At 56.9% G+C, this 24,932-nt stretch overlaps 2 protein-coding genes across 2 annotated transcripts; both read left to right on the top strand.

Annotated features, from left to right (window-relative positions):
* Nucleotides 1-927: 927 nt before the first annotated feature.
* rps9 (ribosomal protein S9) lies at nt 928-4,718 on the top strand. Its single transcript, XM_068025265.1, has 5 exons — nt 928-1,028; nt 2,637-2,746; nt 2,909-3,031; nt 3,324-3,510; nt 4,489-4,718. Exons 2-5 carry the CDS (start codon nt 2,650-2,652, stop codon nt 4,664-4,666), a joined length of 585 nt encoding a protein of 194 aa, XP_067881366.1. The 5' UTR covers nt 928-1,028; nt 2,637-2,649; the 3' UTR covers nt 4,667-4,718.
* Nucleotides 4,719-11,029: 6,311 nt separating this feature from the next.
* mboat7 (membrane bound O-acyltransferase domain containing 7) lies at nt 11,030-24,897 on the top strand. Its single transcript, XM_068025259.1, is given in 9 exon segments — nt 11,030-11,113; nt 12,649-12,739; nt 13,416-13,545; nt 13,808-13,934; nt 14,171-14,330; nt 18,500-18,808; nt 18,811-18,859; nt 20,319-20,483; nt 21,487-24,897. Coding segments are annotated over 8 exon segments (1,734 nt in total). The 5' UTR covers nt 11,030-11,113; nt 12,649-12,663; the 3' UTR covers nt 22,205-24,897.
* Nucleotides 24,898-24,932: the final 35 nt, after the last annotated feature.

Consider the following 24,932-nt stretch of genomic DNA (forward strand, 5'->3'; position numbering starts at 1 on the left):
CCCTACCCAGTCTACAAGTGACTCCAGATCCCTACCCAGTCTACAAGTGACTCCAGATCCCTACCCAGTCGACATGTGACTCCAGATCCCTACCCAGTCTACAAGTGACTCCAGATCCCTACCCAGTCTACAAGTGACTCCAGATCCCTACCCAGTCTACAAGTGACTCCAGATCCCTACCCAGTCTACAAGTGACTCCAGATCCCTACCCAGTCTACAAGTGACTCCAGATCCCTACCCAGTCTACAAGTGACTCCAGATCCCTACCCAGTCTACAAGTGACTCCAGATCCCTACCCAGTCTACAAGTGACTCCAGATCCCTAGATCTGAAGACAAATGCAAATGAACCCTAATTGTTGTTTTTTTTAGGGGGTAAAAAAAGGCTGGGAAAGTCATAACCCGGAAGTGGTTACCCTTTAGCCACTGCGGGGGCCCCACCCCCCCCTTTGACCGTTCGGCCACCCTTCGGTCAAAACCTTCCCACCATTTCCACCCAGTCTTCTTCCTTTTCGGCTGGAGATGTTTACCTGAGGTGCACAAGTTGGGGGAGAAGCAATGGGAAGAATAAAACTGGGGAGTTGGTGCTGACGTGAACCGGATGCACTTCCTGAAGCGACGGTTGGAGCCGTTGGGCCGGGGATGGTGGGCGGGGCGATACTTAAATTCGAGCATCAATTCCCTTTTTCAAAGGGAGGGAATCGATTGTCGTATCGATACCAGAGCAGGGGGGGGGGGGAGGGTAAAGATAAATATAAAAGCCGAGTTAAAGGCCAGATTTTTGTTTTTAAAAGCCGGTCGACGTCACGGGACGGATGTGACGTCAGGACGGGGGCAGGAGGGTTGACCGATTGGGGGGGGGGAAAAAAAAAACGGTTGGCACCGGAAATGTGAAGCCCTGTGACGTCACGCGGAAGTCGTCGTGAGAAGGAAGTGACGCCGCCAGGAGGAAAGGGGGCGTGGTTTTGCGGCCCCCTATATAAAGCGGCGCCCAGGGCGGCGTGGTCTCTTTGGCTGGTGGACGGCGAGGGTGAGGGAAGGCGAGCGAGCGAACGAAATGGAGGGGCATGTGGAGTGGAGAGAAAGGAGTTGCATTATAATGCTTCCCCAGCACTTAGAACAGAGATCATGTGGTTTTTGGGGAGGGGGTTGGGGTTCCGCTGCTGCGGCTGCCCTCTGGGATCTTGCTGTGCACAGCCCCCCCTGCCATGGGGGTGGGGTGAGGTGGGTGGTGGTTGCCTGGCTTCTCCTTCCCAATTCCACTTCTGGTGGTGGTGGTGTAGTAGTGGGCGGGGGGGGGGGGGGGGGGGGGTGCTGTCTGTTCTTTGTGGGATCTTACTGTGCATTGGGGTTAGTGGGGCCACCCTGGGGGTTGGGGAACGGCGGCCATTGATTTCTTAAAACCCCCCCCCCCCCCCATCCCCACTTTCGTGCCGCTTTGTCGGGTTTCCGGGGACATGCGAGTTGAGGGTGGGGGGGAATTTGTTAAACGTTTTAATTTGTGGGATCTTGCTGTGTAGGTGTCTGTTTGACCATTGTGTCGGGGGAGGGGAGGAGGATTTCTGGTCTCTCTTTCCCCCAGTATACTGGGGTAGCCCCTCTTCGCTGCCCATCAGTTACGCATTCTGGCCGTGGGTTCATTTTTGGGGTACAACCGCCACCCCCCAGAGTGGGATCTTGCTGTGCACAGAGCGGTCGTATTTGTCTTCTGTGTTTCTTTGCTTCCCCACCCCTCCCTCCCTCCCTCGGGGCGACGCGAACTGGGAGCGGGCAGGGGCTCGCACTGGCCGGGTGGGATCTTGCTGTGCAGGGGGCGTCTGTTGCGTGATTTTGGAGCGGGGTGGGTCTGGTCGCTGCGTGCGCTCACGGCCGAGGGAGGTATGCGCACGGCATCTGCAGTCCGTGCCCGGTGCTCAGCCCCGGGGCCGCGTTCTGCGGCCTGAGCTGGGCGCTCGCACACCTTTCCCACGCTGGCCGCAGATTAAACCGACCGTCGAGGCCATAGTACCGGTCACTGCCCATCGCTGACCGGCCTCCAGGTTCTCGCACAAAGGGAATCCTCGTCTCCCAGTACTGCGGGAGTGCTGCACTGTCGGAGGGATATGTATATACTCTAGGACTTGATCTCTATAATCCAGGCCGACACTCCCCCGGTGTCAGTACTGAGGGAGTGCTGCACTGTCGGAGGGAGATGTATATACTCTCGGACTTGATCTCTATAATCCAGGCCGACACTCCCCCGGTGTCAGTACTGAGGGAGTGCTGCACTGTCGGAGGGAGATGTATGTACTCTCGGACTTGATCTCCATAATCCAGGCCGACACTCCCCCGGTGTCAGTACTGAGGGAGTGCTGCACTGTCAGAGGGAGATGTATATACTCTAGGACTTGATCTCCATAATCCAGGCCGACACTCCCCCGGTGTCAGTACTGAGGGAGTGCTGCACTGTCAGAGGGAGATGTATATACTCTAGGACTTGATCTCCATAATCCAGGCCGACACTCCCCAGTGTCAGTACTGAGGGAGTGCTGCACAGTTGGATGTGAGCCAGGCAGTGCTGAGTTGACGTGTTGGGGGGAGGGGGTTTGATCATGCCCCGTGTTTAGTCGCTAACTGACCCTCCTTCCCTCCTGTACAGCTTGTGAGCAGTCATGCCGGTTGCCAGGTCCTGGGTTTGCAGTAAAACCTATGTGGCTCCGCGGCGTCCCTTCGAGAAATCTCGTCTGGATCAGGAGCTGAAGCTGATCGGTGAGTGCGCGTCTGCCCCCCCCCTCCGGTCCCCGTACCCCACCCCCCCCCCCCCCCACTCCGGCTGCTACTGCCGTTAACCCCTCCCCGTCCCGCGCAGCCGGGCGCTTCAGCACCTCAGTCGGTAACCCCTTTCTCTCCCTTGTGTCTCTGCCCGCCCAGGCGAGTACGGGCTGCGGAACAAGCGCGAGGTGTGGAGGGTGAAATTTACGCTGGCCAAGATTCGCAAGGCCGCCCGAGAGCTGCTGACGCTGGATGAGAAAGACCCCAAGCGGCTGTTCGAAGGTGAGGAGGCTGAGTTTTAACTGTCCTGATGATGGAGCTGTCAGTGCGGAGTGTAATCAAGTCGATGATTAATAGTTATCCCTGTCAGACAGTCAGTGTTGACTTTCACAATAGGCTGAGACTTGGTGCTGTCTGGGGGGCTCTCCCCCTCCCTCCCCTCTCTCTCCCTCCCCTCCCTCTCTCTCTCCCTCCCCCCCATCCCCCCCCCCCCCGCCTCCCTCTAACTGTGGTTCTGAGATGGTCTTTGTGTGTTTAACGTTCCCTTGCTTTTAACCCTCCCCCCTTTTTGCAGGTAACGCCCTCCTGCGGAGGCTTGTGCGCATTGGCGTGCTGGACGAGACCAAGATGAAGCTGGATTACATCCTGGGCCTGAAGATTGAGGATTTCCTGGAGCGTCGCCTACAGACGCAGGTCTTCAAGTTGGGCCTGGCCAAGTCGATTCACCATGCCAGGGTGCTGATCCGACAGAGGCACATCAGGTAGGTCCCTGAGAGCAGCCTGCACCCACACACCGTGCACATCACTCCCACACGTGGGGTGAGATACAGAGTAAAGCGCCCTCTACACTGTCCCCCATCAAACACTCCCCAGGACAGGTACAGTACGGGGGGTTAGATACAGAGTAATGTTCCCTCTACACTGTCCCATCAAACACTCCCCAGGACAGGTACAGTACGGGGGTTAGATACAGAGTAAAGCTCCCTCTACACTGTCCCCCATCAAACACTCCCCAGGACAGGTACAGTACAGGGGTTAGATACAGAGTAATGTTCCCTCTACACTGTCCCATCAAACACTCCCCAGGACAGGTACAGTACGGGGGTTAGATACAGAGTAATGCTCCCTCTACACTGTCCCCATCAAACACTCCCCAGGACAGGTACAGTACGGGGTTAGATACAGAGTAAAGCTCCCTCTACTTTGTCCTCCATCAAACACTGCCAGGACAGGTACAGTACGGGGGTTATATACAGAGTAAAGCTCCCTCTACACTCCCCCATCAAACACTGCCCAGGACAGGTACAGTACAGGGGGGTTAGATACAGAGTAAAGCTCCCGTTGCACCACTGGGCGCCTCCCTATTAAATACAACCTGCTTTTGTCTTCCGTGCAGAACATAAGCCGTGGGGGCGGCAGGCGCGGGGAGACGATAACATGTCCCGGCTTCTTTTCAGCAAGGTCAATTCGGCTGTGTGCTGTATACCTTGCCTCAGAGACAGAGACACACACTCACGCGGGAGGGATATCTCTCTCTCTCTCCTCCGACAGCCACTCGCTCGGATCAGCCAGCAACTGTCGAGAGGTAATGGCTGAGGGTGGCAGGGTGTTTGGGGCTGTCGGTGCCCGCTGTACTGGGATGGGCGTGTGGTGACCCAGTAGAGGGGTGGAGCGGACCCCGCCCTCCGGTGCAAGCCACCCTCCAACGTTGGCTCACTCTCTCCTTTCCCTCTTCCCAGGGTGCGGAAGCAGGTGGTGAACATCCCCTCCTACATAGTGCGGCTGGACTCGCAGAAGCACATCGACTTCTCCCTGAGGTCGCCATACGGCGGTGGGCGTCCCGGCCGGGTGAAGAGGAAGAACGCCAAGAAGGCACAGGGCGGCGGTGGAGCTGCTGACGACGAGGAGGAGGACTGAGCCGAGGGTGTCACTGGAAAGAGATCTCAATAAAAAGAAAAGTTCTGCTCTTGCCCTGTCTCTCTCCTGTGTCTTTACTGTGCAAAGTGATGCCACCCTTGGTTGAATAGATTGCTATCATTCAGCACCCTCTCAATTACTTCAGGTTAGTGTAGTCAGTGTTGAGCACCTCTCCATATCCCTGGGTTAGACCACACTTGGAGCACTGTGCACAGTTCCAGTCTCCATATCCCTCGGTTAGACCACACTTGGAGCACTGTGCACAGTTCCACTCTCCATATCCCTCAGTTAGACCACACTTGGAGCACTGTGCACAGTTCCAGTCTCCATATCCCCAGGTCAGACCACACTTGGAGCACTGTGCACAGTTCCACTCTCCATATCCCTGGGTTAGACCACACTTGGAGCAGTGTGCACAGTTCCAGTCTCCATATCCCTGAGTTTGACCACACTTGGAGCAGTGTGCACAGTTCCAGTCTCCATATCCCTGGGTTTGACCACACTTGGAGCAGTGTGCACAGTTCCAGTCTCCATATCCCTGGGTTTGACCACACTTGGAGCAGTGTGCACAGTTCCAGTCTCCATATCCCTCAGTTAGACCACACTTGGAGCACTGTGCACAGTTCCACTCTCCATATCCCTCGGTTAGACCACACTTGGAGCACTGTGCACAGTTCCACTCTCCATATCCCCAGGTCAGACCACACTTGGATCACTGTGCACAGTTCCACTCTCCATATCCCTCAGTTAGACCACACTTGGAGCACTGTGCACAGTTCCAGTCTCCATATCCCCAGGTCAGACCACACTTGGAGCACTGTGCACAGTTCCACTCTCCATATCCCTCAGTCAGACCACACTTGGAGCACTGTGTACAGTTCCACTCTCCATATCCCTCAGTTAGACCACACTTGGAGCAATGTGCACAGTTCCAGTCTCCATATCCCTCGGTTTGACCACACTTGGAGCACTGTGCACAGTTCCAGTCTCCATATCCCCAGGTCAGACCACACTTGGAGCACTGTGCACAGTTCCACTCTCCATATCCCTCAGTTAGACCACACTTGGAGCAATGTGCACAGTTCCAGTCTCCATATCCCTCAGTTAGACCACACTTGGAGCAGTGTGCACAGTTCCACTCTCCATATCCGTCGGTTAGACCACACTTGGAGCACTGTGCACAGTTCCAGTCTCCATATCCCTGGGTTAGACCACACTTGGAGCACTGTGCACAGTTCCAGTCTCCATATCCCTGAGTTAGACCACACTTGGAGCAGTGTGTGGGGAAACCGTCTCTCTGCATCTACCCTGTCAAACTCAGAATTTTATATGTTGCAATGAGATGCCCTCTCATTTGAGTGTAACCACATGGACTAATGACTCGTTCGCTCGCTGTAAACTCAATTATACGTAACTCCTTTTGTGTTTTGAGACGGGCGCCTGCAAATCACATTAAGTAACGCATTTTGTTTCTGCCCCCGGGAGCTGTTGGTTGCGATCTTCGACTGCCTCAGCACTGCAGAGAGATGAGTTCAACCTGTTGTCTTATTTTTTGTGGGTGGGAGGAACGTGGGCAGACAAGCGTCAGGCGCAGTTTGATGCGGAGCTGGCAGAGGCTCGATGGGCTGCAGGGCCTCCTGAGCTGGCCCGGTTCCAAGGTTTCCTGTTGCCCCAGGACAGTCAGCCCCCCCCTTCCCCCATTCGAGAGAGGGGGGAGGCCTTCAGTGCTACTGGCTGGGTTTGCACCACACTGAGTCAGGGTAGGGGACATTTGCATCAATTTAAATCTGTTCACTGAGGTGCTCGCGGAGTGGGGCGGGCCTCCCACAGTGCGGAGGCTGAGGAGAGGGGAGCTGTCCAGGTGTATGAGTGAGTGTGTGTCTCACACACACACGTACATACATACACACATTCTCGCACACTCTTGGCAGTCTCGCACACTCACTCACTCTCAGATGCACGCACACTCACACAGGCTGCAGTGGAAATACTGAGCACGTCTGTGAATAGATGTAAATTGATGCAAATAAGATCAAAATACATCGAAGGCTGGAACTGATGCAAATATGGCTTTTGTTATAAGCCCACACAGTGCTGTGTTTCATTACAATATTGCAGTTTAACCACAAACTCCCACCATCTCTTTTTCTCCCTCTGTCTCTCTCTCTATCTGGGGACTTGGCGACAGGAACTGCATTTACAGGGCACCGATACTGGAACACATCCTCACAGCCGCGTATTGCGGACAAAATCTGTTCCCAGGGCCGCGCAGGGAGGAATGAGGGACGGGCGACAGCTCAGTCACGGAGGGAGGTTTTAAGGAACGGCTTGGAGGGGTTTCGGGAGGGAATTCCAGAGCTCGGGATCCTCCAGCTGAAGGCACGGCCGCCAATGTCGGGGGTGGGGGGGGTGTGGTGGAGGGATGGGATGCTCAAGAGGCTGGGATCGGAGGAGGTTACAGAGATAGGGAGGGAGGTGGAGGGGGACACCCTCACGAATGCCACCTCCAGCTCACTTGCCCTCCACCTTGAGTGGGTGGGGTCAGCCTGTTGCTAGGGCGACGACCTCACAAAGGCCGGTTGACCCCACGTGACCTCACTGCCGGACCCCAAAGCTTTGGCCGGTGGGGGCTGCTTGGGACTGTCCTGAGGCGGATACCCAAGATGGCCCACCCCACCCGGGACTCTCAAGGCAACTGCACGGGGATCCCTGGAAGAAGCCTACGAGTCACTTGGTAGGTATGCACAGCTCCAGTCCAGAGAGTATATACATCACCCTCCAACAGTGCAGCACTCCCTCAGTACTGACACCGGGGGAGTGTCGGCCTGGATTATGGAGATCAAGTCCTAGAGTATATACATCTGCCTCCGACAGTGCAGCACTCCCTCAGTACTGACAACGGGGGAGTGTCGGTCTGGATTATAGAGATCAAGTCCTAGAGTATATACATCTGCCTCTGACAGTGCAGCACTCCCTCAGTACTGACACCGGAGGAGTGTCGGTCTGGATTATGGAGATCAAGTCCTACAGTATATACATCTCCCTCCGACAGTGCAGCACTCCCTCAGTACTGACACCGGGGGAGTGTCGGCCTGGATTATGGAGATCAAGTCCTAGAGTATATACATCTCCCTCCGACAGTGCGGTAATCCCTCAGTACTGGCAACGGGGGAGCGTCGGCCGGGATTACGGAGTTCGAGTCTCTTTAGCGCGTGATGACGTCCATGATCTCCAGTCCCTCCCCACCAGATCAGCGGTACCTACGGGACTAACGGTGAATGTATGGCTTTGAACGTAGATGGACGTGTTTTGTGCATAGAGAGTGACGACAGAGAGAGTGAGTGAGAGAGGGGGGAGAGAGAACGAGAAGAGCCGAGAGGGACTGCCTCAAGCCGGGCGCCCTCCGAAGCGAAGGGACCCTCACCCCACGTCTGCCAGAACAGTGTGAGAGAAGGTCAGAGGTGAGGAACCGTTCTGTTTGAGACAGTTAAAGGATTTGATCGGGTAGACGGAGCTCCAAGCGGGCGTCCTCCTGCCCCCCCTCCGTCCCCGCTTCATCTCCAGAGGGTGCCGTTCAGCCCCGTCGGGCCTGTTCCGCCATTGGCCGCCCTGTCCCTTCGTCCCTCGATAGCCGAAATCCGTCGACCTCAGTGCTGAAGTGATCAATCGCTGCGGCATCGGTTGCCGTCCACCCGAGCCTGTCTCGGTGAGGCCAACCGTCACAGTAATGGAGCACCCCCGCCCGCCCGGTCACACCCAACGCTCCTCTCCAGACGTCTCGCCCAGACGGCGCCAAGCTGGCGCTGCCCCCTTCTTCCTCTCCTTTCCCGGGCAGGTTTGGTCGTGGGTGGGGTGGTTGCGCTCGGGTACGGCCAGTTTCTTTCTCCCGGCCGGGCACCCGTCCGTGGCTCCCGGCTTGACGTTGGCGGCTGGAGGTGAGGGGTCAAGCCAAGATGTCGCCTTGGGTTGGGCAGTCGGAGGAGGTGGTGGTGGGGTGGGGGGGGGCTGCTGCTGCCGTGGGGACCGGCCAATGATTGAGATAGCTCAAGTCACTCCGCCTTGGGGGTTAAAATGAGACCAAATATGCTGCCTTTGTTTGTATATTCAAACCATAAGGCTTGGCCTGAGGTGGGCAACATGGCGGCCGCCTCGAAGTGGATTCGAATCTCAACCGTCTTCCCCACCCACCAACCGCCGACTTTGATGAACGGCGGCCGCCGGCCAATGGGGGCGCGGCGCCTCGACAGGGCCGTGGTGGGGCGGCGGCCAATCGGAAGCCGCAAGGGGTGGGGGCGGGACTTCCGGCAAGCCGGGTTTATATGGGCGGGCTGGAGAACGGGCATTTCCTGTCTGGCTCTGGATGCCGGCGAGGAAGCATTTCATGCTGCTGGAGCTGCTCTTGTTGCTGCAGTCTCTTTCCCCCCCTCCCCCATTACTGCCAAGCTCGACTCTTTATTGTTTTAAGACCTTTTTTTTTTCATTCCCACCCATGGAGGAATAGGTAATGATTTTATTTGCAAACTTCACCCCCCCCACTAAAAAAAAAGCCCCCTTCCCCCCTTCTCTTTGCAATCTTATGGGCTTTATGTGGCCATAATCCCAGATTTAAAGGGGCCGCCACCTCTTTTTTCGGTGTCTGGCCTTTTAAAGGGGCCGCCACGACGGCGGGTTTAAGGGGTCCGCCGCTTGCAGAGAGGGCAGATTTAAAGCGGCCAGCCTGTCGGTCGAGGGCGGTTTTAAAGGGGCCACCGCGACGTGGGGAGGGCGGATTTAAAGGGGCCAGACACGCTGGGGGGAGGGCGGTTTTAAAAGGGCCGCCGCGCTGTGGGGAGCGCGGATTTAAAGGGGCCAACACGCCGAGCAAGGGCGGTTTTAAAGGGGCCGCCGCGAAGTGGGGTGGGCGGATTTAAAGGGGCCGCCTCGTCTGGCGAGGGCGGGTTTAAAGGGGCCAACACGTCGGAGAGGGAGGTTTTAAAGGGGCCCACCGCCAACTTGGTGTGAGGCATTTAAAGGGAAACCACCATCTAGGTGGTGTGACAAGCCTTCAGGTGCGATGGTGGGCAGGAGGTTCCTCGGCCTCGGAGCTGAATTGGCTTCTGCGTCTGGGTTGTGAGTGAAAGGAGGGGAGGCGGCAAATGGCCAAACCTCCACCCGAGGGCGAGGTGGAGTGGCATTGAGGTGTGAGGGGGTGGGGGGTTTTTATTGGCATGTAGCAGCTTTTAAAAAGGGGGCAAAACTCTGGGTGTGTGTGTGTCCGCGCCAAAGGTATTCCGCACCCCCAGGCAAAACAATCCCGTGACGGGGAGGGAGTCCCAGAGTTTGGGGACTGAGGGAGTGGGAGGTGAGGGAGTCCCACAGTTTGGAGACTGGGAGAGGTGGAGGGGAGGGAGTCCCACAGTTTGCAGACTGAAGGAGGTGGGTGAGGGAGTACCACAGTTTGGAGACTGAGGGAGTGGGAGGAGGGAGTCCCACAGTTTGGAGTCTGAGGGAAAGGGGAGGAGGGAGTCCCACCTTTTGGAGACTGGGAGAGGTAGAGTGGGAGGAGGGAGTCCCACAGTCTGGAGACTGAGGGAGTGGGAGGAGGGAGTCCCACAGTTTTGAGACTGAGGGAAGGGGAGGAGGGAGTCCCACAGTTTGGAGACTGATGGAGGGAGTCCCACATTTTGGAGACTGGGGCAGTGGGAGGAGGGAGTCCCACAGTTTCGAGACAGAGGGTAGGAGGGAGTCCCACAGTTTGGAGACTGGGGGAGGAGGGAGTCCCACAGTTTGGAGACTGGGAGAGGTAGAGTGGGAGGAGGGAGTCCCACAGTCTGGAGACTGAGGGCGGGGGAGGAGGGAGTCCCACAGTTTGGAGACTGGGGGAGGAGGGAGTCCCACAGTTTGGAGAGTGAGGGAAGGGGAGGAGGAAGTCCCACAGTTTGGAGGGGGAGGAGGGAGTTCCACAGTCTGGGGGAGGAGCGAGTCCCACAGTTTGGGCAGTGAGGGAGGGAGTTCAAAAGTCTGGAGACTGGGGCAGGAGGGAGTCCCACAGTTTGGAGAGTGAGGGAGGAGGGAGTCCCACAGTTTGGAGGGGGAGGAGGGAGTTCCACAGTCTGGAGACTGGGGCAGGAGGGAGTCCCACAGTTTGGGCAGTGAGGGAGGGAGTTTGGAATGAGGACGTTTGTGAGGAAGGGAATATTTACGACACTGGGAGGAAGTGGTTAACCTGCCAGCACTTGTAGCTGCAGGGTTTCTCAGTAACTGCTGGTGTCACTAAAGCCCGGAAAGATCCAGGAACCTCAGCAATGAGGGCACTTCCTCCCTATCTCAATCGGAATTAGCAGAAGGAAGGTCTGCAAGGCAGTCGGAGAGTGCTGAACCCAGGTTCGAGAGATCGAGGGCTGTTTCTGCTCCCGAGCAGGGATCCTCCCTCTCCCAACACAATTGCAGCTTTCAGAGAGGCTTCAGGTTTCAGTGACTTCTGATCGCCCTGCGGGTTTTACTCTGTATCTAACCCCTCCCGTACTGTACCTGTCCTGGGAGTGTTTGATGGGGGACAGTGTAGAGGGAGTTTTACTCTGTATCTAACCCCTCCCGTACTGTACCTGTCCTGGGAGTGTTTGATGGGGACAGTGTAGAGGGAGCTTTACTCTGTATCTAACCCCTCCCGTACTGTACCTGTCCTGGGAGTGTTTGATGGGGGACAGTGTAGAGGGAGCTTTACTCTGTATCTAACACCCCGTACTGTACCTGTCCTGGGAGTGTTTGATGGGGGACAGTGTAGAGGGAGCTTTACTCTGTATCTAACACCCCGTACTGTACCTGTCCTGGGAGTGTTTGATGGGGGAACAGTGTAGAGGGAGCTTTACTCTGTATCTAACCCCCGTGTTGTACCTGTCCTGGGGAGTGTTTGATGGGGACAGTGTAGAGGGAGTTTTACTCTGTATCTAACCCCCGTGTTGTACCTGTCCTGGGGAGTGTTTGATGGGGGACAGTGTAGAGGGAGCTTTACTCTGTATCTAACCCCCCGTACTGTACCTGTCCTGGGAGTGTTTGATGGGGGACAGTGTAGAGGGAGCTTTACTCTGTATCTAACCCCCCGTACTGTACCTGTCCTGGGGAGTGTTTGATGGGGACAGTGTAGAGGGAGCTTTACTCTGTATCTAACACCCCGTACTGTACCTGTCCTGAGAGTGTTTGATGGGGGACAGTGTAGAGGGAGCTTTACTCTGTATCTAACCCCCCCGTACTGTACCTGTCCTGGGAGTGTTTGATGGGGACAGTGTAGAGGGAGCTTTACTCTGTATCTAACCCCCGTACTGTACCTGTCCTGAGAGTGTTTGATGGGGGACAGTGTAGAGGGAGCTTTACTCTGTATCTAACACCCCGTACTGTACCTGTCCTGGGGAGTGTTTGATGGGGACAGTGTAAAGGGAGCTTTACTCTGTATCTAACCCCCGTGTTGTACCTGTCCTGGGGAGTGTTTGATGGGGACAGTGCAGAGGGAGCTTTACTCTGTATCTAACCCCCCGTACTGTACCTGTCCTGGGGAGTGTTTGATGGGGACAGTGCAGAGGGAGCTTTACTCTGTATCTAACACCCCGTGCTGTACCTGTCCTGGGGAGTGTTTGATGGGGACAGTGTAGAGGGAGCTTTACTCTGTATCTAACCCCCCGTACTGTACCTGTCCTGGGGAGTGTTTGATGGGGACAGTGTAGAGGGAGCTTTACTCTGTATCTAACCCCCCGTACTGTACCTGTCCTGGGAGTGTTTGATGGGGGACAGTGTGGAGGGAGCTTTACTCTGTATCTAACCCCCCGTACTGTACCTGTCCCTGGGAGTGTTTGATGGGGACTGTGTGTTGGCTGGCGGAGACCTGCCCCCCTCACCCCAGCGAGGGTTCAATCCCCTATCCCCCCCCCCCGGCGTGTCTATCGGGAGGGTTGTTTGGAAATTGTAAACGTGCGTGCAGCCCCTTTCATTACTTATCCTTTTTTCTGCAGCTCCGAATCCTGAACATGTCACTGAACGAGCTGAAGTATGTGGCTGTGCTGGCCGGGTCCATCCCTGTTGGACTCCTCATGAAACAAACAGGTTACTCCCTCTTGCATCTCCTTTCCAGCATGTGTAGGTGGGGGGGGTGTCGGGGGAGTGAGGTCGGTGGGGGAGAGGGGGATTTCACCTAGGTCTCGACCGTGACTGTATTATTAAGTTCATCAAACGGGATCCCCCCCCTTCATCAAATCCTAGCTGGCCTCCGCTTACGCACACAATTAATTTTATCCCTGATTATTTTCGTTAAATACTGCGGCCGCAAGAACGTGACGCGTCCGCTCCTTAATCCGTCCTGGCTTCAGCTTTCCGTTCTCCACCCCCCCCCCACCCCCCTGCGGGGAATGTCTCGCGTCTGCACCCAAACGGTCTCCTCGTTGAAGGCCCATCGTCCTTCAGTGACTGTTTGGCTGGATCATCTTGGATTGCAGTCGACCTGGGCTTTCTGAAGGAGCAAACGTCCTTTCGTCAGCCCTCCTGCATTTACCTATCATTCCACTCAACTTTCCGACAACTGCTCTGAGCCTTGACAAAGCTGTGATCGCTATTGTGTAAATGTTCCCCCTCCCATTGAAACCTGCTTCACTTTGCTCGAATGAGGGAGTGAGTATTAAGGGAACGCTGCACTGTTGGAGGGAGATGTGTGTGTGTGTGTGTGTGTGTGTGTATGTGTGAAAGGTGCTAGATCAATAGGTGTCTGGATTCCGTCCTGTTGCAGGTACGCTGGTGCGTCAAGTCGGAGCTATGCTGGTTGGCGTGGCGATGGTCCTTGCCACGTGTGGCCTCCATATTGTGCACTCCCTCTTCACCATCCTGGTCACGTGGGCAATCATCAGGTTTGCAACCAAGTAGGTTTCCTTCTGTGGGATCTCCCCACTCCTCACCCTTTTCCACCTCGCTGAGGGGGGGAATGGGTCTCCCCATGGGGACTGACCCCTGTGCCCGCTATTACTTTATTTCTTGTCTCTCTGATGTCGGCTCTGGCCCACTCACACTCTCCGTGTGAGTGCGCGTCTCTGCGCGTCCGCGTCTCTGCGCGTCCGCGTCTCTGCGCGTCGGTGCTGTGATAGGGTGCCGGCTGATTGTGCATCTTGCTCTCCCTTCCCCCAGGCATTGCCACAGTCTGACGCTGCTATGGACCTTCTCCTACCTGCTGTTCTTCCGAATGCAGGGCCTCCTGCACCTGCCAGTCCCAACACCGTTTGCTAACGCAGTCCAACTGCTACTGACACTGAAGGTAAGACCCCCGCGCGTGATCGGACCAACCAGTTCAAATCCAACCCAGGCCTCCTCCCATTCCTGTGTAACAGGCTCGAGGGGAGGCTGAATGGGATCCTCCTGCTCCTGTGTAACAGGCTCGAGGAGGGGGCTGAATGGGATCCTCCTGTTCCTGTGTGACAGGCTCGAGGGACGGGGGCTGAATGGGAACCTCCTGTTCCTGTGTAACGGGCAGTGCTGTGTGTCTATCCGCAGATGGTGAGCTTGGCCGCTGAGCTGAATCAACTTTACCTGGACGCAAGTTCGAAAGAGACGAGCAACAGTGAGACCTCCACGAGAAAGTTACTGGCCAGTCTGTTGCCCGGTCTGAAGGAGATGCTCTGTTACAGCTACTGCTACCTTGGGATAATGACAGGTCAGTGCCGTGTTCCGTCGTCCCTCTCCCTCCCCAGTGTCAGTACTGAGGGAGTGCTGCACTGTCGGAGGGAGATGTATATACTCTAGACTTGATCTCTATAATCCAGGCCGACACTCCCCCGGTGTCAGTACTGAGGGAGTGCTGCACTGTCGGAGGGAGATGTATATACTCTAGGACTTGATCTCTATAATCCAGGCCGACACTCCCCCGGTGTCAGTACTGAGGGAGTGCTGCACTGTCGGAGGGAGATGTATATACTCTAGGACTTGATCTCCATAATCCAGGCCGACACTCCCCCGGTGTCAGTACTGAGGGAGTGCTGCACTGTCGGAGGGAGATGTATATACTCTAGGACTTGATCTCTATAAACCAGACTGACACTCCCCCGGTGTTGTACTGAGGGAGTGCTGCACTGTCGGAGGGAGATGTATATACTCTAGGACTTGAACTCCATAATCCAGACCGACACTCCCCCGGTGTCAGTACTGAGGGAGTGCTGCACTGTCGGAGGGAGATGTATATACTCTAGGACTTGATCTCTATAATCCAGGCCGACACTCCCCCGGTGTCAGTACTGAGGGAGTGCTGCACTGTCGGAGGGAGATGTATATACTCTAGGACTTGATCTCCATAATCCAGGCCGACACTCCCCCGGTGTCAGTACTGAGGGAGTGCTACACTGTCGGAGGGAGATGTATATACTCCAGGACTTGATCTCCATAATCCAGGCCGACACACCCCGGTGTCAGTACTGAGGGAGTGCTGCACTGTCGGAGGGAGATGTATATACTTTAGGACTTGATCTCCATAATCCAGGCCGACACTCCCCCGGTGTCAGTACTGAGGGAGTGCTGCACTGTCGGAGGGAGATGTATATACTCTAGGACTTGATCTCTATAATCCAGGCCGACAGTCCCCCGGTGTCAGTACTGAGGGAGTGCTGCACTGTCGGAGGGAGATGTATATACTCTAGGACTTGATCTCTATAATCCAGGCCGACACTCCCCCGGTGTCAGTACTGAGGGAGTGCTGCACTGTCGGAGGGAGATGTATATACTCTAGGACTTGATCTCCATAATCCAGACCGACACTCCCCCGGTGTCAGTACTGAGGGAGTGCTGCACTGTCGGAGGGAGATGTATATACTCTAGGACTTGATCTCCATCATCCAGACCGACACTCCCCCGGTGTCAGTACTGAGGGAGTGCTGCACTGTCAGAGGGAGATGTATATACTCTAGGACTTGATCTCCATCATCCAGACCGACACTCCCCCGGTGTCAGTACTGAGGGAGTGCTGCACTGTCAGAGGGAGATGTATATACTCTAGGACTTGATCTCTATAATCCAGGCCGACACTCCCCCGGTGTCAGTACTGAGGGAGTGCTGCACTGTCAGAGGGAGATGTATATACTCTAGGACTTGATCTCTATAATCCAGGCCGACACTCCCCCGGTGTCAGTACTGAGGGAGTGCTGCACTGTCGGAGGGAGATGTATATACTCTAGGACTTGATCTCTATAATCCAGACTGACACTCCCCGGTGTCAGTACTGAGGGAGTGCTGCACTGTCGGAGGGAGATGTATATACTCTCGGACTTGATCTCCATAATCCAGGCAGACACTCCCCCGGTGTCAGTACTGAGGGAGTGCTGCACTGTCGGAGGGAGATGTATATACTCTAGGACTTGATTTCTATAATCCAGGCCGACACTCCCCGGTGTCAGTACTGAGGGAGTGCTGCACTGTCGGAGGGAGATGTATATACTCTAGGACTTGATCTCTATAATCCAGACCGACACTCCCCGGTGTCAGTACTGAGGGAGTGCTGCACTGTCAGAGGGAGATGTATATACTCTAGGACTTGATCTCCATCATCCAGACCGACACTCCCCCGGTGTCAGTACTGAGGGAGTGCTGCACTGTCAGAGGGAGATGTATATACTCTAGGACTTGATCTCTATAATCCAGGCCGACACTCCCCCGGTGTCAGTACTGAGGGAGTGCTGCACTGTCAGAGGGAGATGTATATACTCTAGGACTTGATCTCTATAATCCAGGCCGACACTCCCCCGGTGTCAGTACTGAGGGAGTGCTGCACTGTCGGAGGGAGATGTATATACTCTAGGACTTGATCTCTATAATCCAGACCGACACTCCCCCGGTGTCCGTACTGAGGGAGTGCTGCACTGTCGGAGGGAGATGTATATACTCTCGGACTTGATCTCCATAATCCAGGCAGACACTCCCCCGGTGTCAGTACTGAGGGAGTGCTGCACTGTCGGAGGGAGATGTATATACTCTAGGACTTGATCTTCATAATCCAGACCGACACTCCCCCGATGTCAGTACTGAGGGAGTGCTGCACTGTCGGAGAGAGATGTATATACTCGAGGACTTGATCTCCATAATCCAGACCGACACTCCCCCGGTGTCAGTACTGAGGGAGTGCTGCACTGTCGGAGGGAGATGTATATACTCTAGGACTTGATCTCCATAATCCAGACCGACACTCCCCCGATGTCAGTACTGAGGGAGTGCTGCACTGTCGGAGGGAGATGTATATACTCTAGGACTTGATCTCTATAATCCAGGCCGACACTCCCCCGGTGTCAGTACTGAGGGAGTGCTGCACTGTCGGAGGGAGATGTATATACTCTAGGACTTGATCTCTATAATCCAGGCCGACACTCCCCCGGTGTCAGTACTGAGGGAGTGCTGCACTGTCAGAGGGAGATGTATATACTCTAGGACTTGATCTCCATAATCCAGACCGACACTCCCCCGTTGTCAGTACTGAGGGAGTGCTGCACTGTCGGAGGGAGATGTATATACTCTAGGACTTGATCTCTATAATCCAGGCCGACACTCCCCCGGTGTTAGTACTGAGGGAGTGCTGCACTGTCGGAGGGAGATGTATATACTCTGGGACTTGATCTCCATAATCCAGGCCGACACTCCCCCGGTGTCAGTACTGAGGGAGTGCTGCACTGTCAGAGGGAGATGTATATACTCTAGGACTTGATCTCCATAATCCAGGCCGACACTCCCCCGGTGTCAGTACTGAGGGAGTGCTGCACTGTCGGAGGGAGATGTATATACTCTAGGACTTGATCTCTATAATCCAGGCCGACACTCCCCCGGTGTCAGTACTGAGGGAGTGCTGCACTGTCGGAGGGAGATGTATATACTCTAGGACTTGATCTCCATAATCCAGACTGACACTCCCCGGTGTCAGTACTGAGGGAGTGCTGCACTGTCGGAGGGAGATGTATATACTCTAGGACTTGATCTCTATAATCCAGGCCGACACTCCCCCGGTGCCAGTACTGAGGGAGTGCTGCACTGTCAGAGGGAGATGTATATACTCTAGGACTTGATCTCCATAATCCAGGCCGACACTCTCCGGTCTCAGTACTGAGGGAGTGCTGCACTGTCGGAGGGAGATGTATATACTCTAGGACTTGATCTCCATAATCCAGACCGACACTCCCCCGGTGTCAGTACTGAGGGAGTGCTGCACTGTCAGAGGGAGATGTATATACTCTAGGACTTGATCTCCATAATCCAGGCCGACACTCGCCCGGTGCCAGTACTGAGGGAGTGCTGCACTGTCGGAGGGAGATGTATATACTCTAGGACTTGATCTCCATAATCCAGACCGACACTCCCCCGGTGTCAGTACTGAGGGAGTGCTGCACTGTCAGAGGGAGATGTATATACTCGAGGACTTGATCTCCATAATCCAGGCCAACACTCCCCGGTGTCGGTACTGAGGGAGTGCTGCACTGTTGGAGGGAGATGTATATACTCTAGGACTTGATCTCCATAATCCAGGCTGACACTCCCCCGGTGTCAGTACTGAGGGAGTGCTGCACTGTCGGAGGGAGATGTATATACTCTAGGACTTGATCTCCATAATCCAGACCGACACTCCCCCGGTGTCAGTACTGAGGGAGGATCAGATTGCGGCCTGTGGGATTTGCTGTGTGTATATTGGCCTGGGATTCTCCCAGGAGCACAGTCCTTGGCTGTGAGGTGGGCCCTGAGGGTTTGCTGTCCCGCCCCCTCCCCGTGTCCCCCTTCAGATTTCTCCGTTACCCCGGTTCCACTCTAGTGCCTCACCTCTCTCTCTTTCCCTCTCTCTCTGTGTCCCTCGCCCTCCAGGTCCTTTCTACCGCTACAAGACCTATCAGGACTGGGTGTACGAGAGCTACCTGTCCAAAGTGCCAAGTTGGAAGCCCATGCTGAGGCGGATGAGACTCGGCCCCCTCTACGGCGTATCCTTCCTCCTCGTCTCGCACCTCTGCCCACTAGATTACGTCAGGACCAGGGAGTTTGCCGATTCGAGCTTCCTCTACCACGTCTTCTACACCAGCCTCACTTTCTTCATCTTCCGCATGCGCTTTTACGTGGCCTGGACTTTCGCCGAGTGCGCCTGCATGGCCGCAGGCTTTGGGGCCTACCCGGTGAGCGCCAGTCCCGGTCAGGCAACGGACCGACGCACCAGTACTACACGGGCGGGAGGTAAGCAGACAGAGGTAAACGGCTTCGCCGAGGACACTGACTGGCTGTCGGGGCAGGGAGGCGGGGCAAACGGGTCTCCCCCATGGGGGCTGACCCCTCGCTGGTGGGAAACGGGTCTCCCCCATGGGGGCTGACCCCACGCTGGTGGGAAACTGGTCTCCCCCATGGGGGCTGACCCCTCGCTGGTGGGAAACGGGTCTCCCCCATGGGGACTGACCCCTCGCTGGTGGGAAACGGGTCTCCCCCATGGGGGGTATGGGCAGAAGATGGGTAGGTGGGGTGTGCGGAATATGGGGAGAAGGTGGGTACGTGGGGAGTGACGGATATGGGGGGAAGGTGGGTAAGTGGGGAGTGAGGGATATGGGAATGTGGGATATGGGGAGAAGGTGTGGGAGCGAGGGATATGGGATTGTGCGACATGGGGATGTTGGAGCGAGGGATATGGGGAGAAGGTGTGGAAGTGAGGGATATGGGGATATGGGAGTGAGGGATATGGAGAGCAGGTGTTGGAGTGAGGGATATGGGGAACAGGTGTTGGAGTGAGGGATATGGGGAGCAGGTGTTGGAGTGAGGGATATGGGGAGAAGGTGTGGGAGCGAGGGATATGGGGAGAAGGTGTGGGAGCGAGGGATATGGGGATGTGGGAGCGAGGGATACGGGGAGAAGGTGTGGGAACAAGGGATGTGGGGATGGAGTGAGGGATATGGGGAGAAGGTGTGCGAGTGAGGGATACGGGGAGAAGGTGTTGGAGTGAGGGATATGGGGAGCAGGTGTGGGAGCGAGGGATATGGGGAGAAGGTGTGGGAGCGAGGGATACGGGGAGAAGGTGTGGGAGCGAGGGATACGGGAGAAGGTGTGGGAGCGAGGGATAAGGGGAGAAGGTGTGGGAGCGAGGGATACGGGGAGAAGGTGTGGGAGCGAGGGATACGGGGAGAAGGTGTGGGAGCGAGGGATACGGGGAGAAGGTGTGGGAGCGAGGGATGTGGGGAGAAGGTGTGGGAGCGAGGGATGTGGGGGGAAGGTGTGGGAGTGAGGAATGTGGGGATGTGGGAGTAATGGATATGGGGAGAAGGTGTGGGAGCGAGGGATACGAGGAGAAGGTGTGGGAGCGAGGGATACGGGGAGAAGGTGTGGGAGCGAGGGATACGGGGAGAAGGTGTGGGAGCGAGGGATAAGGGGAGAAGATGTGGGAGCGAGGGATACGGGGAGAAGGTGTGGGAGCGAGGGATACGAGGAGAAGGTGTGGGAGCGAGGGATACGAGGAGAAGGTGTGGGAGCGAGGGATACGGGGAGAAGGTGTGGGAGCGAGGGATAAGGGGAGAAGGTGTGGGATGTGTGTACCATGTCGGGGGCGATGGGATTGTCACTTTGGGTGCGTGTTTGCCTGGAGTGGGCTGTCATTATTCTTCCTCTCTTTACTCCCCACCACCCCCCGCCTCCATCCTCTGCCCTCCGACAGTGAGGAGCAGGAATACGACTATGAGACCATCCGGAATATCGATCCCTACAACACGGATTTCTGTACGTCAGTGAAGGACGGTATGAAATACTGGAACATGACGGTGCAGTGGTGGCTTGCTCACTATATCTACAGGAGTGCCCCGGTTAAACCACGCATTCTACGGTGAGGATCTGGGTCACCCGTTCCCTCTGTCCCCTCCCCCGCTCCCTCTCCCCTCCCCCATGTTCACTCTGGCCCCCTCCCCCGCTCCCTCTCCCCTCCCCCCTGTTCACTCTGGCCCCCTTCCCCGCTCCCCTCTGGCCCCCCTCCCCCGCTCCCTCTCCCCTCCCCCCTGTTCACTCTGGCCCCCTCTCCCCTCCCCCCTGTTCACTCTGGCCCCCTCCCCCCGCTCCCCTCTGGCCCCCCTCCCCCACTCCCTCTGCCCCCCCCCCCCGTTCCCTCTGGCCCCCTCCCCCGCTCCCCCTCTCCCCATCCCCCGTTCCCTCTGGCTCTCTCCCCTCCCCCCTGTTCACTCTGGCCCCCCTCCCCCCACTCCCTCTCCCCCATCCCCCGTTCCCTCTGGCCCCCTCCCCCTCTCCCCATCCCCCGTTCCCTCTGGCCCGCTCCCCCTCTCACCCCATCCCCCGTTCCCTCTGGCCCTCTCCCCATCCCCCGTTCCCTCTGGCCCGCTCCCCCTCTCCCCATCCCCCGTTCCCTCTGGCCCCCTCCCCCTCTCCCCATCCCCCGTTCCCTCTGGCCCGCTCCCCCTCTCCCCATCCCCCGTTCACTCTGGCCCCCTCCCCCGCTCCCCTCTGGCCCCCCTCCCCCGCTCCCTCTGGCCCCCTCCCCCACACCTTCTGGCCCCCTCCCCCGCTCCCCTCTGGCCACCTTCCTCCCCCCCGCTCCCTCTGGCCCCCCCCTCCCCCGCTTCCTCTGGCCCCCCCTCTCCTGCTCCCTCTGGCCCCCTCCCCCTGCTTCCCTCTGGCCACCTTCCTCCCCCGTTCCCTCTGCCCCCCTCCCCTCTGGCCCCCCCTGCCCCGCTCCCTCTAGCCCCCGCTCCCTCTGGTCCCCCCTCCCCCACTCCCTCTGGCCCCCCTCCCCCCGCTCCACTCGGGCCACCTTCCTCCCCCCCTCCCCCCTCGCCCTCCGATCTGACCCTCTGTTGCTCTTTTTGTCTCCCTCCTAGGATTGGCTGGACCATGCTGGTCAGTGCTTTCTGGCACGGGATTCACCCGGGATATTACCTCAGCTTCCTGACCATCCCGCTCTGCCTGGCGGCGGAGGGGGCGATGGACATCGGGGTGAGGGAGCGACTCGGGGAGCGGGGCCGCGGCGTCTACGACTGGCTGCACTGGTTCTGCAAGATGCGAGCCTACGACTACATGTGCATGGGCTTTGTGCTGCTCTCCTTCTGGGACACCCTGCTCTTCTGGCAGACCCTCTACTTCTACATCCACGGCCTGGCGCTGGCCCTCTTCATCCTGGGCTACGGCCTGGCCCTGCTGAGGGGCAAGGTGTCTGGCCTCTCCCGGGGCCTCTTTGCCTCCTCCAAGGAGAGGGCGACCCCTCCGCCCCAGCCCCAGCCCCGGCCCCAGCACCTGCGGGCCCCCCTCATGAGGCTGCCCACCTTGCCGCCCGAGATCAGGAGGCGGCTGGCCCCACGCACCGAGCAGGGCAGCCTGGTGTCCCAGACTTCCCTTCCCCTTACCCCTTCCTCCCCCGTCCCGCCGTCCCCTTCCTTCCCCGTCCCATCCCGCCCGCCGGTGGAGTCTCGGCATGCCGCGCAAGTCCTCGAAGCCCTGAGCCCTCGCCTCGATGTGTGGAGGGTGTGGGGGGGGAGGGGGGGGGAAGAAAAATCCCCACCCCCTCCTCCTCCAACAAGCGAGGAGAGACCCGCCAAGTAAAAGAAAATAAATAAATAGTATTGGGCAGAACTGGAGATGCGACTGGAGCTTTTGAGTGCATCGTCGAGGGTGGTTGGTGGGTGGGCACGAGGGAGGTTGGGGGAGGGCAAGGGTTGTGCGGGGGCGGAAATGTTAGGTTCGCGGCTTCCAGGGGAAGAGTTGGCGACCGCACCTGTTTTCCTGTTCGCCCAATTTTTTCATCCCCGCCCCCCCCACACACAAAACAACGGCTGCTGCGTCTTTTAAAAGGGGCCCGTCATTTCAGCTGGGGTGGGGACCGCCTCCTTCCCCCACCCCAACCTTCTTAAACCGGTCTTCCCAAATTCCTCCAGATACCTCCAGGGCGACCGAGTTCCTGCCAATGAGATTCCAAGTGTCAGTATTCGGAACCTGACCTCTGCCTCAATCCTGCCCTCACCGAGGTTCACAATCCCCATTCCTCATCCCAAACAGCAGGAAAAGGACAGGCTACATCTGCATCCCCTGGGTTAGAGAGAGAGAGAGAGACAGGGGGGAAATCAGCCAGGGTTCCTGCCCCTGATCACTGTCCAGTGACCCCTGGGTTAGAGAGAGAGAGAGAGGGGGAAATCAGTCAGGGTTCCTGCTCCTGATCACTGTCCAGTGACCCCTGGGTTAGAGAGAGAGAGAGAGGGGGAAATCAGTCAGGGTTCCTGCTCCTGATCACTGTCCAGTGACCCCTGGGTTAGAGAGAGAGAGAGGGGGAAATCAGTCAGGGTTCCTGCTCCTGATCACTGTCCAGTGACCCCTGGGTTAGAGAGAGAGAGAGGGGGAAATCAGCCAGGGTTCCTGCTCCTGATCACTGTCCAGTGACCCCTGGGTTAGAGAGAGAGAGAGGGGGAAATCAGCCAGGGTTCCTGCTCCTGATCACTGTCCAGTAACCCCTGGGTTAGAGAGAGAGGGAGGGGGAAATCAGCCAGGGTTCCTGCTCCTGATCACTGTCCAGTGACCCCTGGGTTAGAGAGAGAGAGAGGGGAAATCAGCCAGGGTTCCTGCTCCTGATCACTGTCCAGTAACCCCTGGGTTAGAGAGAGAGGGAGGGGGAAATCAGCCAGGGTTCCTGCTCCTGATCACTGTCCAGTGACCCCTGGGTTAGAGAGAGAGGGGAAATCAGCCAGGGTTCCTGCTCCTGATCACTGTCCAGTGACCCCTGGGTTAGAGAGAGAGAGTGAGGGAAATCAGCCAGGGTTCCTGCTCCTGATCACTGTCCAGTGACTCCTGGGTTAGAGAGAGAGAGAGGGGGAAATCAGCCAGGGTTCCTGCTCCTGATCACTGTCCAGTGACCCCTGGGTTAGAGAGAGAGAGAGAGAGGGAAATCAGCCAGGGTTCCTGCTCCTGATCACTGTCCAGTGTCCCCTGGGTTAGAGAGAGAGAGAGAGAGAGGGAAATCAGCCAGGGTTCCTGCTCCTGATCACTGTCCAGTGACCCCTGGGTTAGAGAGAGAGAGTGAGGGAAATCAGTCAGGGTTCCTGCTCCTGATCACTGTCCAGTGACCCCTGGGTTAGAGAGAGAGAGAGAGAGAGGGAAATCAGCCAGGGTTCCTGCTCCTGATCACTGTCCAGTGACCCCTGGGTTAGAGAGAGAGAGTGAGGGAAATCAGTCAGGGTTCCTGCTCCTGATCACTGTCCAGTGACCCCTGGGTTAGAGAGAGAGAGAGAGAGAGGGAAATCAGCCAGGGTTCCTGCTCCTGATCACTGTCCAGTGACCCCTGGGTTAGAGAGAGAGAGTGAGGGAAATCAGTCAGGGTTCCTGCTCCTGATCACTGTCCAGTGACCCCTGGGTTAGAGAGTGAGAGAGGGGAAATCAGTCAGGGTTCCTGCTCCTGATCACTGTTCAGTGACCCCTGGGTTAGAGAGAGAGGGGAAATCAGCCAGGGTTCCTGCTCCTGATCACTGTCCAGTGACCCCTGGGTTAGAGAGAGAGAGTGAGGGAAATCAGCCAGGGTTCCTGCTCCTGATCACTGTCCAGTGACCCCTGGGTTAGAGAGAGAGAGTGAGGGAAATCAGCCAGGGTTCCTGCTCCTGATCACTGTCCAGTGACCCCTGGGTTAGAGAGAGAGAGTGAGGGAAATCAGCCAGGGTTCCTGCTCCTGATCACTGTCCAGTAACCCCTGGGTTAGAGAGAGAGGGAGGGGGAAATCAGCCAGGGTTCCTGCTCCTGATCACTGTCCAGTGACCCCTGGGTTAGAGAGAGAGAGGGGGAAATCAGCCAGGGTTCCTGCTCCTGACCGCATCTGCTGAGGGCATGATTGGATCTGTGTTTTGATTTTTGCCTCCGTACTCTAACACTGTGCAAACACTGTCTGCTTCTGCCGTCTGTAGAAGGCAGCTCCTGGGTCTGTGTGTGTCCGAGGATGAGTTCTCCCGGGGAGGAGTCTGCGTCGATGGGAGAGGTCGGGTTGATGTGATTGCAGTATAAATGGGACCCAGTGGGAGGCTGTGTAAATTTTCTGAGCAGGTGTGAGCGTGTGTCACTCTGTCTGACCGATCTCTGCTGCTTCACACGGGTGTGCCCGTCACCGACACACTTGTGTGCTGTACGATCACCTCCTCCCTGCAGTTTGACGCTGTATATGGGTCTGTATGCGTGGCTCCGTGCGGCTTTTCCAGGCATTTCTCACTTTTTGTATCTTTTTATATCGAAGACTGCTCGGTGAATAAAATGAAGTTGTAATGCACCCGCCTCTGGTTTTAGTGTTGTGGAGATTTAC

Source organism: Heterodontus francisci, unplaced genomic scaffold (assembly GCF_036365525.1).
Source record: "Heterodontus francisci isolate sHetFra1 unplaced genomic scaffold, sHetFra1.hap1 HAP1_SCAFFOLD_900, whole genome shotgun sequence".
NCBI lineage: Eukaryota > Metazoa > Chordata > Chondrichthyes > Heterodontiformes > Heterodontidae > Heterodontus > Heterodontus francisci.

Excerpts from the sequence above, each read along its gene's own strand:
- rps9 (XM_068025265.1), top strand. The coding sequence starts at position 2,650 with ATGCCGGTTGCCAGGTCCTGGGTTTGCAGTAAAACCTATGTGGCTCCG. Across the intron at positions 2,747-2,908 it reads TCAGGAGCTGAAGCTGATCG|GCGAGTACGGGCTGCGGAAC; the intron begins GTGAGTGCGCGT and ends CTGCCCGCCCAG. Across the intron at positions 3,511-4,488 it reads ATCCGACAGAGGCACATCAG|GGTGCGGAAGCAGGTGGTGA; the intron begins GTAGGTCCCTGA and ends CCCTCTTCCCAG.